The 12669-nt window shown below is 50.5% G+C and overlaps 1 protein-coding gene across 2 annotated transcripts in view; it reads right to left on the reverse strand.

The window, feature by feature from the left end:
* Positions 1-450: 450 nt before the first annotated feature.
* The window catches only part of SPACA7 (sperm acrosome associated 7), a 28265-nt gene continuing 16046 nt past the window's right edge, over positions 451-12669 (reverse strand). Inside the window, exons 6-7 of one of the 2 annotated variants that reach the window (XR_014136340.1) lie at positions 2591-2672; positions 451-618 (exon numbers count right to left, since the gene is read on the reverse strand). Coding sequence is in view for 1 of the 2 variants with exons in the window: in XM_078452940.2 (XP_078309066.1) it covers positions 606-622; positions 2595-2672 (95 nt within the window). In the remaining variant the exon portion in view is untranslated. Of the gene's footprint in view, positions 623-2590; positions 2673-12669 lie in introns of both variants that reach the window. The other variant, XM_078452940.2, reaches the window with a different exon arrangement.

Genomic DNA, 12669 nt, shown 5'->3' on the forward strand with positions numbered 1-12669 from the left:
GAGTGGGTCTGGGTAGGAAAACCTGCTCAGAGAAATGTTCTGGTCAGCCCCGAACATGCCGTAGGTGGGTCAGACGCCCCCTGGAGCTCACGCTCACCGTCTGCACCACAGGGACCCAACCTGCGTGTTCCCGTGCTCGGTACACATTCTGATGCGGAGAAGTTCCGTGTGTGTTTTGTGTACACGTGTGTGCACTCTGCAGGGTGCTGCCACGGGAGGGGGGCAGCAGGTGACTCTGGTTCTTCATGGACATAACGCTCAGAAGCTAAGCGTCCTCAAGCCTTATCCTGTTAGAAAACAGGAGCCTCTCAAGCCTTTCCTTTCTCAGACTCAGTAATTTCTGTTTATTAAAAAAACAAAAGGAAACCCACATACCCTCCACCTTAACATTTAAACAAATAAGCTCTACTTGAGACTCATGAATAAAACACACTTCCTCGCACAGCGTGGTTAACAGTATGTGCACATATATGCTCTTTATTCCTGAGGGTGGGGCTGTGGGGTCTCACGAAGTCTGGAGTTTCCTGCTGAGGGGGCTCCCTCGGGGCGGGTGGCCTTGCTGACCATCCTCTGCGTCAACTCGGAGCTTCACCCTCCTCTTTCACTTACTGGGAAGAGCTCCCTGTTTGGAGAGAGAGTTTCTTGAGAAATCCTAGGCGCCCTGCTCATCCTGTGGCTCAGACCCTCCTGGACTGTCCCACTGGTGCAGGACTACAGGCGTGAAGCCAGCCTCCAGTGTCCCCAGTCTGTGGGCAGCAGTCACAGGTGCTGTGGGGCTGGAAGGAACCGCAGGAAGAGAGAGTCCTGGGTGGAGGGAAACGGGCTTGCAAGGGTGCAGAGGCAACAGGGGGCAAGCCAAAGCCCCAAGAGGTCAGGGCAAACTCGGAGGCACTGTTTGCATGAGGGAGAAGGGGAAGGTGTGGGTTTGGGTGAGGGTGGCAGTGGGCCAGGTGGGGAGAGCCCTGGCAGGATCTCGGGGAGCCCAGGCCAGGATGCAGAGAGGGGAGGAGCTGTGGGGAGGTGGTCACAGAGGGAGGACCGGGTGGGGGCCAGGCCGCACCCTTTAATACCTCACTGCCACGGCCTTCTGCCTCCAAACCCGGTGGGGGCTCCTCTGAGCACTACTGGGCTGGGCTGGGGGTGTCCCCTCCCCTCGGGGGCACCCCCTGTGGACGCAGTCCTGTGATGTCAGGCTCTGGGAGGTCAAGGACCTCGGTCCCTCCCGTGCACGCACTGCTGGGCCCCCAGCCCTGGCACCAGAGGAGTGCCCGCCACCCATCCCCCAGACAGGCAGGCCCAGGGCCAACGTGCAGGAGCCACAGCAGGTGGAAAGGCCCTGCCTCAGACACTGGAGCCATAGGGACATTCCTGTTCTCACGACAGAATTCTCAGGGCCCAGGGACTGGGGATTTGGCAAAGTCTCCCTGACATCTGACTAAAGCAGCAGAAAGTGGCTGGATGTCAGTACCGGTTGGTAAGTTTGTGGCGGGTGGGGCAACCGCTCACCCCCCTTTCAACCCCCGACTGCACTGGGCTGTCCCACTGGGGGGAGGTGCAGACTGTGGGGGGCCTGCAGTTTCGGGGTCCCAGGGCTGGCTCTGGCCCCGCACAGTCAGAGTGGTTCCTGGCTGCTTGGTGACCAGTCACACAATGCAAGGTCTCTAGTGACCCTTCTGTGGCTCCACCCTGCTGGGCATTTAAACAAAGGACAAGATAGCAGGCTGGCCGCAAGAGGATGATGGGTTGGGGGAGGGGGGTTTGAAGGAGCGGCTGACCGCAAGATGCTGGACCCAGAAGTGTCCCAGCAGGCTGGAGCGGAGGGCGATCTAACCTTCCCCTGGAATGCAGGCGCCTCGAGGGCAGGGGTCGTGTCCACGGTGCTCAGTCCCCAGAACTGAGAAGGGTGTGGGCCCGTGGTAGGTGCCCAGTGAGCACTGATGGAGGCGAATGAAAGTGGCCAGGTGTAAGTGTTTGGTCCTGCACTTGGCTCTACGAGGACCCAACTAATGGTGTGTGGTAGAAAGAACGCAGGAGGTGCTGATTCAAACTGTCTACGGGACTACAGAGTCTACCTGGGAGAGGTTGGGAGGCCAGGAGGAGGACTGGCCTGGAGAAGAGGCTCAGGAGTGTTCTGGAAAGTTCCAGGAAGAAGCACGGGGCCGGGGCAGAAGCCACCAGGGGAAATTCGTGGACCAACTTCAGCAATTAGGAAGTTGTCTGAAAGGGCAGGGGTGGGAGGAGTGGGGAGGGCAGAGGGCGGGGGCGCTCAAAGGTGTGGGACTCCCTGGGTGGGAGTCTTGGGGACCTTGTGGGCCTGGTCCTGTGGTATGTAGTGGTGGGCCCACAGGTCCCAGGGACAGCTGCGAAGGGAGGGGACACCCACACGTGGCCCAGGACTCGTGGAATTTGGACTCAATGGGCCAGGAGTCCCGCACTGACAACACAGGAAACCCGTGGGGGTCCCTGCCAGTCTGCCCAGGGACTGAGTCACCTGCCCCTCCAGAGAGCTGTCCCCTGGAGCAGACGGTTTACTTCTCTCCACGGCGGGGGTGGCATCCCAGCACAAGGACCCACTTATCTATTATTCCACTTGCCTGAAGATTTTCCAATGTTTTGAAGGATTTTGTCCAGAACTGATGTTTTTTTATATTGATCATTTTTTAAATTCTTTCCTGTGGGGAAAAAATAAGTACAATGATCAGGATTTGGTCAAGGGTTAAGTCACGATTCCAAACACCTTTCCAGCCTCAGAACGACAGCTCTGGGGACACCAGTTCGCAGGTGAGGGCAGCCTGCCCCCGAGCCAGAGCTGCGGCCTGTGCGGCCCCGGGAGGTCACGGACACGGCCCTGCGGCTTCCTCCTCATGCTGCCGCCCCAGCCTGCGTCCTTCAGGTGATGCTCCCGGTCCCTCGGACGCGTATTTTATGACATCTCACGCCCCATTCCGGAACCGCCCTTACCCCAGAATCGCGGGGCCCATCTCACCGCTGCAGAGAGGGCAGAGTGTGGGTTCACGGTGCGGGTCGTCGGGGAGAGGCCCACACGGCCCGCCCACGAGGCTCCCTTCCCCGGGGGTGTGGCCTTTGCCACTGCCCGGGCGCTCTCCCCCTTCTCCTTCCTGGCTGCCCCGCTCTCCAAGCATAACAAGGACACTGCCATCCTGAAGGTTTCCCAAAACTCCACTTGAACGCAGCAGGAAGACGCAAGGAAAACATTCAAGCCAGCCCATCTGTCCACCACGCGGGTCCTGCCTGGTGGCCGGCTGCTCTGTGGGCTTATAAAAGTGCAGCCCCTCATTCGCCTGGAGCCTCCCAGCCCGTGCTCAGCAGGTATTCACCGAGCAAGAGGACGAATCTTTTGTTACAGCGAAGGCCAGCCGCGAATCACTGATTAGGGCATAAAATTATCCGTGTCCCGCGCGGCACGCAGGCTGGAACAGAGCCCGAAGTCCAGGCACATTCCAGAGGTCAGGAGTGGTGCTTTGGGTCGTGGGGCATTTTTGGACGTTCTGGATAGCACACAGGGGGCTGGCTGTTCCAGCAACAAGAGAGAGAGGTTCTTGGCAGATCCTTCAAGGTGCTTCTGGCTTTTTTTTTTTTTTTTTAATGTTTATTTATTTTTGAGAGAGAGAGAGAGACAGAGTATGAGTGGGGAAGGGGCAGAGAGAGAGGGAGACACAGAATCAGAAGCAGGCTCCAGGCTCTGAGCTGTCAGCACAGAGCCCGACGCAGGGCTTGAACCCACGAACCGTGAGATCATGACCTGAGCTGAAGTCGGACGCTCAACCGACTGAGCCACGCAGGCGCCCCAGTGCTTCTGGCTTTTAAAACATTCCTCAAAGTTATTTTAAGGTAACAAATTCATATTTTTATAAGTATTATAAGCCCATGGTAGAATTTGAAAATCTGAAAAAAATAAAAAAAACTGGAAAGTAAGGCCATTTCCAATAGTTGGTGCCTCGTTTCCAGCTTCCTCCTGGAGGCCACAATTGCCATCCACCCCTGTGTCCTTCTGGTGACGGAGATTGTTGCCAACATCATACTCTTGCTCAATATTTAAAACCACATTTATGTTTTTTAGAGGAAATTGCTTAGGAAATTTTGGTGGATAATTCAGACTGATGAATTTTAGGGAAACACATAATTCATTAATAAGTATAAAACATGTGCATCTCAAAATGCTCATTTCTGGACTACGATCTTTAGTTAGGACTTCACGTGCTATGGTGACATTTACACGGACTGTGTAGGTGTGGTTCCACCTGAACATCAATGCACTGATGAGGCTTGTGGGAAATGTTTACTTTCCAGTTGTGGATGAGACCCCAGGGACACAAAGCATTGAGGTCACTGAGGTGGCACGTGGTCCAGCTGGGAAAGCACCCGGCAGGCAGGGCCCCTGGCTTCTGCTCCTTCTAGGCTACCCTGAAGCTTTGACCAGGGTTGAAATGCAGGGCTTTTCCTATATGTGAGAGCCCGCTATTTGAACTTTCACGCCTGGAAAATATGGGAGTAACAAGGACCAGATTTATCCTCCCGATTTAAAAAAAAAAAAAAAAAAAAAAAAAAACTAGAAAAATTATATGAAACAATGATTTCCCATTCATCAGACAATGGGCAACAAGGGACAGTGACCCCTGAGGAGGGACTGCCAAGGGGCTCCCATGAGCCTCTGGTTCCTGCCTGGAGTGTTTCTGGTCCTGTGTGATGAGGGAGGATGTAGGCAGAGACCTGTGGTGTCACCACGAGGGGAGGGGCTGGGGAGGCCAGAGCAGCAGAGGCGAGGGAACGCGGACACTGCAGAGGGTGGCCCTGTCTCCAGCTGAGTAGGGGTCAGTGAGAAGCCACAGGAAGCCTTAGCGTGGAACAAGAGCCACCCAAAAAGGTGGCAGAACAATCTCCAGAGCTCACACAGGCCAGAAAAAGTTGGCGTCTTCGCTGGTAAACGTAAAGAGCCTCATTATACACAGGCATCGGGTAGAGTTTTACTGCCTCGGTATCGGGGAATACTAGCCTTTGGGGTAAGGGCTGCTTGGTCTTAACAAAGCTTAAAAGTGAACCTCAAAGTTATTTAAGTGGGCTCAAGAGCAAGGCTTGCTAATATTTTCTAAAAATAGAATATCCAACATCCAAGAAAGTGAGATTCATACTTGGCATCCAAACAAGAATGAGCAGGTATGAGAATAACCAATGAAATATGACCTATAATGACCAGAGTCAACCAATCAAAACTGGCCCAGAAATGACTCTATAGGTAGAATTAGAGGGCAAGGATATCAAAATTTATCGTAACACCGTATCGCAAATGTTCAAGAAGCACAGAGTGTCAAATTACATAAAAACACAGGTATGCACTGTCTACAAAATTCCACCTTAAATATAAAGCACAAGGAGGTAAAAAATAAAATAAAAAGATCAGCCATGCGAACACTGATCAAAAGAAAGCTAGAGTGGCTATTTAAATATTAGACAAAAACAGAGAATATCGCCAGGAATAAAGAGGGTCATTTCTTACTGTTAAAGCAGTAATTCATCCAGAAGATAGAACAATTCCACATTTTTATGCATACGGATGAAGTGCAATGAAAGAGCTTCGAAGGGCGTGAAATGAACGCTGGTCGAGCCGAAAGGCACGGTGAGCACATCCACGGTGATCGTCTGAGACTTAAATTCTGCTCTCTTAATAGTCGAGTAAATGGGGAGACAGGAACTCAATAAGGGTGTAGGAGACCTGAACAAGGTAGTTCAGCTACTTGATCTAATTGACATTTATAATTGTTGTTGTGACTCCGCAAATCAACAACATGTACACGTTCTTTTCAGGCACACATGGGAGTGCTTGCTAAAGAACGCTGTATTCTGGGCCATATTTAAAGTTTTTAAAAATGCGTTAAAAAGATCTAAGTCATACACTGTGTGTCTCTGACCAAAACAGAAATAAATCATAAATCGGTAACACAATGGTGTTGGAAAAGTCTCCAAATATTTGAAAATGAAATGGCACATTTCTAAATGGCCCACGGCTCAAAGAATAGATTTAAAAGGTGAGTTATAAGGCATTTTGAACGGACAAAAATAAAAACACAGCATAATGAAATTTGTAGGGTGGGATTAAAGTAGAATTAAAAGGAACTAAACATTCACAATAAAAAAGAGAGTTAGCCTCAAGTCTATGACCTAAGTATTCACATTAACAAGTCATTAAAAAAAGGAGAGAAAAACCTCAAAATTCGCAGTGAAAAAAAAAGAAAATTAAAAGAAAAAAAATCACTCTGATAAAAAAAATAGAAAAACAACATGGAAAAATGAAACCAAAAGCCTGGTTCTCTGGACAGATTAATAAGATTGATAAACTACTGATCAGACCACCAGGGATTTAAAAAAAGGCACAAATTACTGATATCAAGAGTGAGAGAAATGACAGCCCCATGGTTCCTGCAGACATTAAAAAGGGCATTGAGAGACCGCTATTTAGATGAAATGGGAAAATTCCTCTAAAGACACAAACCACCAAAGCTCACCAAAGAACATACAGATACACTAAACAGCCCTTTATCTACAGAAGAAATAAAATGCGTACTTAAAAACCTTCCCACAAAGAAATTACAGGACCTAATGTCTTCATTGGTAAATCCTATCGGACATTTTATGTAGAAGTAATATTTATTTCATACAGACAGATCTAGAAAACCGAAGGAAACGGAGTACTTCCCAATTCATTCTGTGAGGCCATTAGTACCTTGAAACCAAAGCTAGACAAAAGCATCGAGTAGAAAAAACTATAGGCCAACATCATTCATGAACATAAATGCAAAAATTCTTAACTAAATTTTGGCAAATTGAATCCAAAGGATATAAAAAAGGAAACTGTATCACGGGTTTATCTCAGAAATACAGGCCTGGTTCAACACTCAGAAATCAAGACATGTAGGGGCGCCTGGGTGGCTCAGTCGGTTAAGCGGCCGACTTCGGCTCAGGTCATGATCTCACAGTCTCTGAGTTCGAGCCCCATGTCGGGCTCTGTGCTGACAGCTCAGAGCCTGGAGCCTGTTTCAGATTCTGTGTCTCTCTCTCTCTGACCCTCCCCCATTCATGCTCTGTCTCTCTCTGTCTCAAAAATAAACGTTAAAAAAAAAATTAAATAAAAAAAAGAAATGAAGACATGTAATTCGCCATATGAACAGAATGAAGAAAAACCAACCGATCATTTCAGTAGACGAGGGGTTGGTAAACGTGGCTTACAGGCCAAGTATGGATCAGCACTGGTTTTAGTAAATAAAGTTTTGTTGGAATATAGCCACACCTGTTCTTTTATGTGTGGTGTCTGGCTGCTTCTAGTTAAGTAGTTGCAACAGGGGCCATATTGCTCTTAGACTAAAATATTTGCTATCTGACTTTTTACCAAAAAAGTCCTCTATGCTTGCAATTAGATACACCTAATTTATGAAAGGGCACCCGTTCTGACCACTCGTATTTAACCTCCAACACTGTACTGGAACTAGTGGGGTAAGGCAAGAAAAATGAATAAAAGGTGTATGTATTGGAAAGGAAAAAAAAATCTATTCACAGATGATATGATTCAGTAAGCAGTAAATCCTAAATAATCTACAGGAAAGCTTCTGGAACACAAGAGTGAGCTGAGCAAGGGGGAAGGTTACAGAGTCTTGTATGAAACAATCACATTTCTATACACTGGAAATGACTAACCGGGGGTTGAAATTTAAAAAACAGTATCATTTATGATCACATCAAGAATTATGAGATACTTATGCATAAATGTAATAAGACATATGCAAAGTCTTTATGCTGAACACTACAAAACTCTGGTGAGAGAAACCAAAGAGGACCTACATACACAGTGTCCTCCACAGAGGGCAAGACTGAATACGGTTAAGAAGTCGGTGCCTGACAAACTGATGTATAGACTCATAGCAATTCCAGCCAAAGTCCCAACAGAACGGGCTGCGGAAATTAACAAGCCACTTTTAAAATGTATAAGGGAAGGCAGAGAAACCAGAATAACCAAGTTGATTCTGAAAATCCGAACAAAGCGGGAGGACACTACCTGATTTCAAATCTTGGTATCAACGTACTGTAGCCAAGACAATGTGACACCTGAAAAAGAGTAGATCTTAAGTCCGTGGAACAAAGTAAGAGGCCAGAAACAGGCTCACAAATGACTAGTTGATTGTCAACTATGTGCACAGGCAATTCAACAGAGAAAGAGGAGTTTTTGCAAAAAATGGTGTTGGCACCGGACATCAATATGCAAGAAATCAAACCAAAACAAAAGAATCCTTATCTTACACCATATACACAACTTAACTCAAAATGGATCACAGCCCTAAAGTAAAATCTACAATTTTAAAACTTCCGGAAGAGAACGTGGAAAATGTTTGTGACTTTAAATGAGGCAAAGATTTCTTATTTGACACTGAAAACGAAACTTGATAAATTGGATTTGACCAATGTTAAGAACTTCTGATCTCTGAAAGACACTGGTATGCAAATGAAAAGCAAGCCACAGACTGGCAGGCAATCTTTCCGATCACACACGTGACAGAGGACTTGTATCCAGAATGTGTAAACACATCTCAAAACTCAACAGTAAGAAAACAGACTAAGGAAAATGGGCACTAGACCAAAGGAGATCTTCAGATGGCAAATAAAGACAGGAAAATACGCTCGGGATTACCAGTCACTAGGGAAGTGCAAACCCATGCCACAGTGAGACTCTTGTGCATCTGCTAGAGCGGCCTGGAGACAGAAAATCTCAGGTGTTGAGGAGGACCCAGGGTCGCTCCAATTCTGCTAGCAGGGATGCAACTTCTGCTGACAGTTTCTTTCTTTCTTTCTTCTTTAAAAATTTTTAATGTTTTTACTTATATTTGAGAGAGAGAGAGAGAGAGACAGAGTGCAAGCGGGGGAGGGGCAGACAGAGAGACACAGAATCCAAAGCAGGCTCCAGGCTCTGAGCTGTCAGCACAGAGCCCGACACGGGGCTCGAACCCACGAACCCTGAGATCATGACCTGAGCTGAAGTCAGATGCTCAACCCACTGAGCCACACAGGTGCCCCCCATTGACAGTTTCTTATACAGTAAAATATAGCTGCCATACCTTTAGCTGTTTACCTAAACTAAAGGAACATTTTTATTCACCCAAAACCTTGGATGGGAATATCTCCAGTGGCTTTATTTGTAATTCCCAAGCTCATTCAGCTGGTGAGTGAGTAAGCCAGCAGGGGCTGCAGGGAGGGGAACCGAATAATTACGGGCAAACATGCATGCGTCTCAAATGCGTTGTGCTAGTTGAGGAAGCTACACTCAAAGGTCTACATGGTCTTTGTAGTGTATGACATTCCGGAAGGGGGAAAATTACAGAAACAGGACACAGGTCAGTATATTAGGGCTCTGTGGAAGCAGCGTGGAATTTTCTGGTAATGGACCTCTTCTGTATGTCATTTGTGGTGATGGTTACATGACTCTAGAAAGGATGAATTTCCCTGTATCGCACTGAATCTTACTAAAACACAGAAAGTCTAGTAATAACACCTAACACTTCTTATGAATCAAGATCTGCCCCAAGTTCTTACCTTTTCAACCAATTTAATTGTCCCAATGACCCCACAGCTTAAGGCACTATGACTCCCAGCTTACAGATGATGAAACAGGTTCGAAGATGGCAGAGCCAGTAGGCAGTGGAGCCGGGGTCTGACAGGCTCTTCCTCTCTGCCCTGCACTCTTTCCCACGTCCCATGTCCCACAGACACTTGTCCGTTTCCAGGCCCATTCCGCCGAGAAGGATGGCAGGAAGGTTAGCTGGACTTCCACTGGCAGATGACAAACACCACGGGGTTGAGATCAAGCAGAAAATGACCCATGCCCCCAGGGGACGGTCATATCACATGAGCAGTCCCACCTATCGCTTAGCGGGAGAGAAGGGCTCCAGCCCAGGAAGGAGAGCTCGTCAGTTTCCAAGAGGTGCCCTGCTGTGGCGGCCAGAATTTCACATTAGAGATTCATTCCTTGGAGCCTACTTTAAACCTTCCTTGCCGTGCTGTCCCTAGGTGTGGCGTAGGAGGACGACATTGTGGTGTCTATACTTTTTTGTCTCTGGGGCAGTCGGTGGTGGAGCTCAGCGTAGCCCTGAGCAATGAGTCCTCAACACATGGGGTTGCTTGACCGCCCCGCTGAGAGCCCACCCATGTGCCCGTCGGGGCGGGGGCTGGAGCTCCGGGAAATGCCCCGCCTGTGGCCACAGGCCCAGGATGCACACCTGCTCCCAGAGGGGCCTGCGTGTTGCGTGGGCTCAGAGAGAAGGGACGCCTGGGGGTGCCCAGCTACGCTGAGCCGCAGGGGCCCCGAAAGGTTCCCGGGAGCGGGTATCGGACCGTCTTTGATCTGCATGGTCATTTCTAGTGGCTCAGCCTAAGACCCTAGTCCTCAGGGAGGTGTTCTAATCTACTCATTCCTTCTAATTTGGAAGCTTCCAAAACCTGCTCGCTGTTGACCAGAGACAAAGAAGAAGACTGGTTTCTAAGGGGCCTGTTTGTCTACAAATGACATGAACTGACTTCTAACCCAGTGTAGATGAAATCACGGCACACCTGGGGGTCTAGGACGATAAACGAGCAGAAGTCCCCTTCGTCCTAAAGTCAGTGTGAAGGGAAGAGAGTGTCCGCAAATCTCACTGGCCCAGAGCACTGGACTGGAGATGATGTTATCTTGTGGCCATGAGAAAGTTCTAGATAGATGTGCCCACAAAAGCTGGGGAGGGCCCCTCCCCCGAGGCACCCCAGGGAGGCAGGAAGCGCTGGCTGCTGGCTTCTGAGATGGAAATCATTTCCTGCAGGGACACCTGAAAGGTAAAATCACCTCCATTGTTCTCCCTGGCACCCGTCCTGCACACTCACAGCGCAGGTGGGAAAGACAGGACAGGTGGAGGCAGGGTTTGCAGTGCCACGGGCAGAGCCAGAAAAACCAAGAACTGGTCACAGAGCTGGTCCTCACTGCTCCAGGCAGCTGCAGGGGAGCCCCGGCCCCGGGTTCTCCAATGCCCTTGGAAGCGGTGTGAATCTCCAGGGCTAGGTCCTTGGCTCCCCGGCCTGAGGTCCCGACATAGGACCGCCGTGAGGTCCCTCGGGGTGATTTGAATGTGACAGGGCCAGGCACACCGTGAGTGCTCCGAGGGGGAGAACGTCACTGTTGCTGCAATGGTTGTAACAGTCATGGAGGGACGATTACCTTTCATACTTATGCACCATTGACGACACTTGCACTATTCACCTGCTGACTCGCTGATTCGGCAAACGCCAGGCAGCAGCCACTGTGCCGAGTGCTAGGTTGGGGGCCACGAGAAGGGTGCCTCCTGGTGCCTGTCCAGGAGGGGCGCACAGGCCAGGGCCCATCACAGTTAGCGGAGCTCTGGACTTCGTGTCCCCCTTCCGTGGATGCACACAGAGGAGTACAGGGAGTAAACGCAGAGGGGAGTGGATAGAAGCCTCGACTAGAAAACATTCGCAGACAACCGTGGGATCCTGTGGTTCCTCCCAAGGAAGGACAGAAGTGACGGCTTTTCAAGTCAAAAGATCATTGTAGACACTAAGCTTTCCTTCTCTCAGGTGAGGCCCTTACCTGTCCCTGTACCTGGAGCGTCCATCTGTGCGTCTCCACTGACATCGCCATCACCCAGATACACGCCTCGTGCTCCACACGGTGGGTTTCTTAGTCTTGTCTGCTAGCTCTGAGGACAGGACTATGCTTACGCGGCTTCTGGGAGACGGCAGACCCGGTGGATGCCGGCGTCAGCAGCGACCCTCCTGCCCACTCGCTCGGGAAGTCTCTGCCGAGGGCCTGTTGTCTGCAGCTACCCTGGGGCAATGTGGCGCCCTCCAGAGCATGCCTGTGGGGGGCCCTGCTTGTGCTGCTCTGGGCCTCTGGGGGCCGCGGGGTTTCCTAGAAGCAGCCACGCTTGTCGCCGTCGGACCTGGAGTCGTGGAGGAGGCATCCCCTGGGCGATGGCTGTTCTCTCACTGGCTGTGGCACAGCCACTAAATCTGCTTTCCTGGATCGGGAGAGGAGTGACAGTGGCTTCCTCCCCTGGTGGTCAGGGGCCGCCACCCCAATGTGCTCCACACACAACTCCCTGCTCTTTCGAAGCTTCAGATTGCACACGCGACAGTATTGGGGCCGTCCACAGGTCACCTGTCCCCGTCCTCCTCAGCACCTGCCCCGCTATGTGGGAGCCACGACTTTGCAGGGCTGTGTCTCCGACCGCGAGGTACTCAAGGACGGGCTGAAGAAGTATTGCTATTGTCACTGACAACCACGTGCTGGTTGAACTGCCTCAGGGTCTCTCGCCCACAACAACGCGGCTCGGGGCAAAAATGCACGTGCAGCCCACAAATAACACCCACAGCTCTCAGTCTGCAGCACAGCAGCGGCCTGGCAACACTGAACACAGGTCTGTCCTTGCTCACGGGCCAAAGTCTGCAAAGTCACTGTCCCACCCAGACCACAGCCTCCTCACAGGAACGTGGGGGCGGGGCTCCAGGCGACCGATCACTCAGAAACAACCTCCCGGGCCGGCCAGCTGGGGCCTCCCCACCACCACCGCCCCGCAGGACCCCACGGTCCCCGCCCTTCCCTGGCCAGGGCCGGGCGTCAGG

Source organism: Panthera onca, chromosome A1 (assembly GCF_046562875.1).
Source record: "Panthera onca isolate mPanOnc1 chromosome A1, mPanOnc1 haplotype 2, whole genome shotgun sequence".
Classification (NCBI taxonomy): Eukaryota; Metazoa; Chordata; class Mammalia; order Carnivora; family Felidae; genus Panthera; species Panthera onca.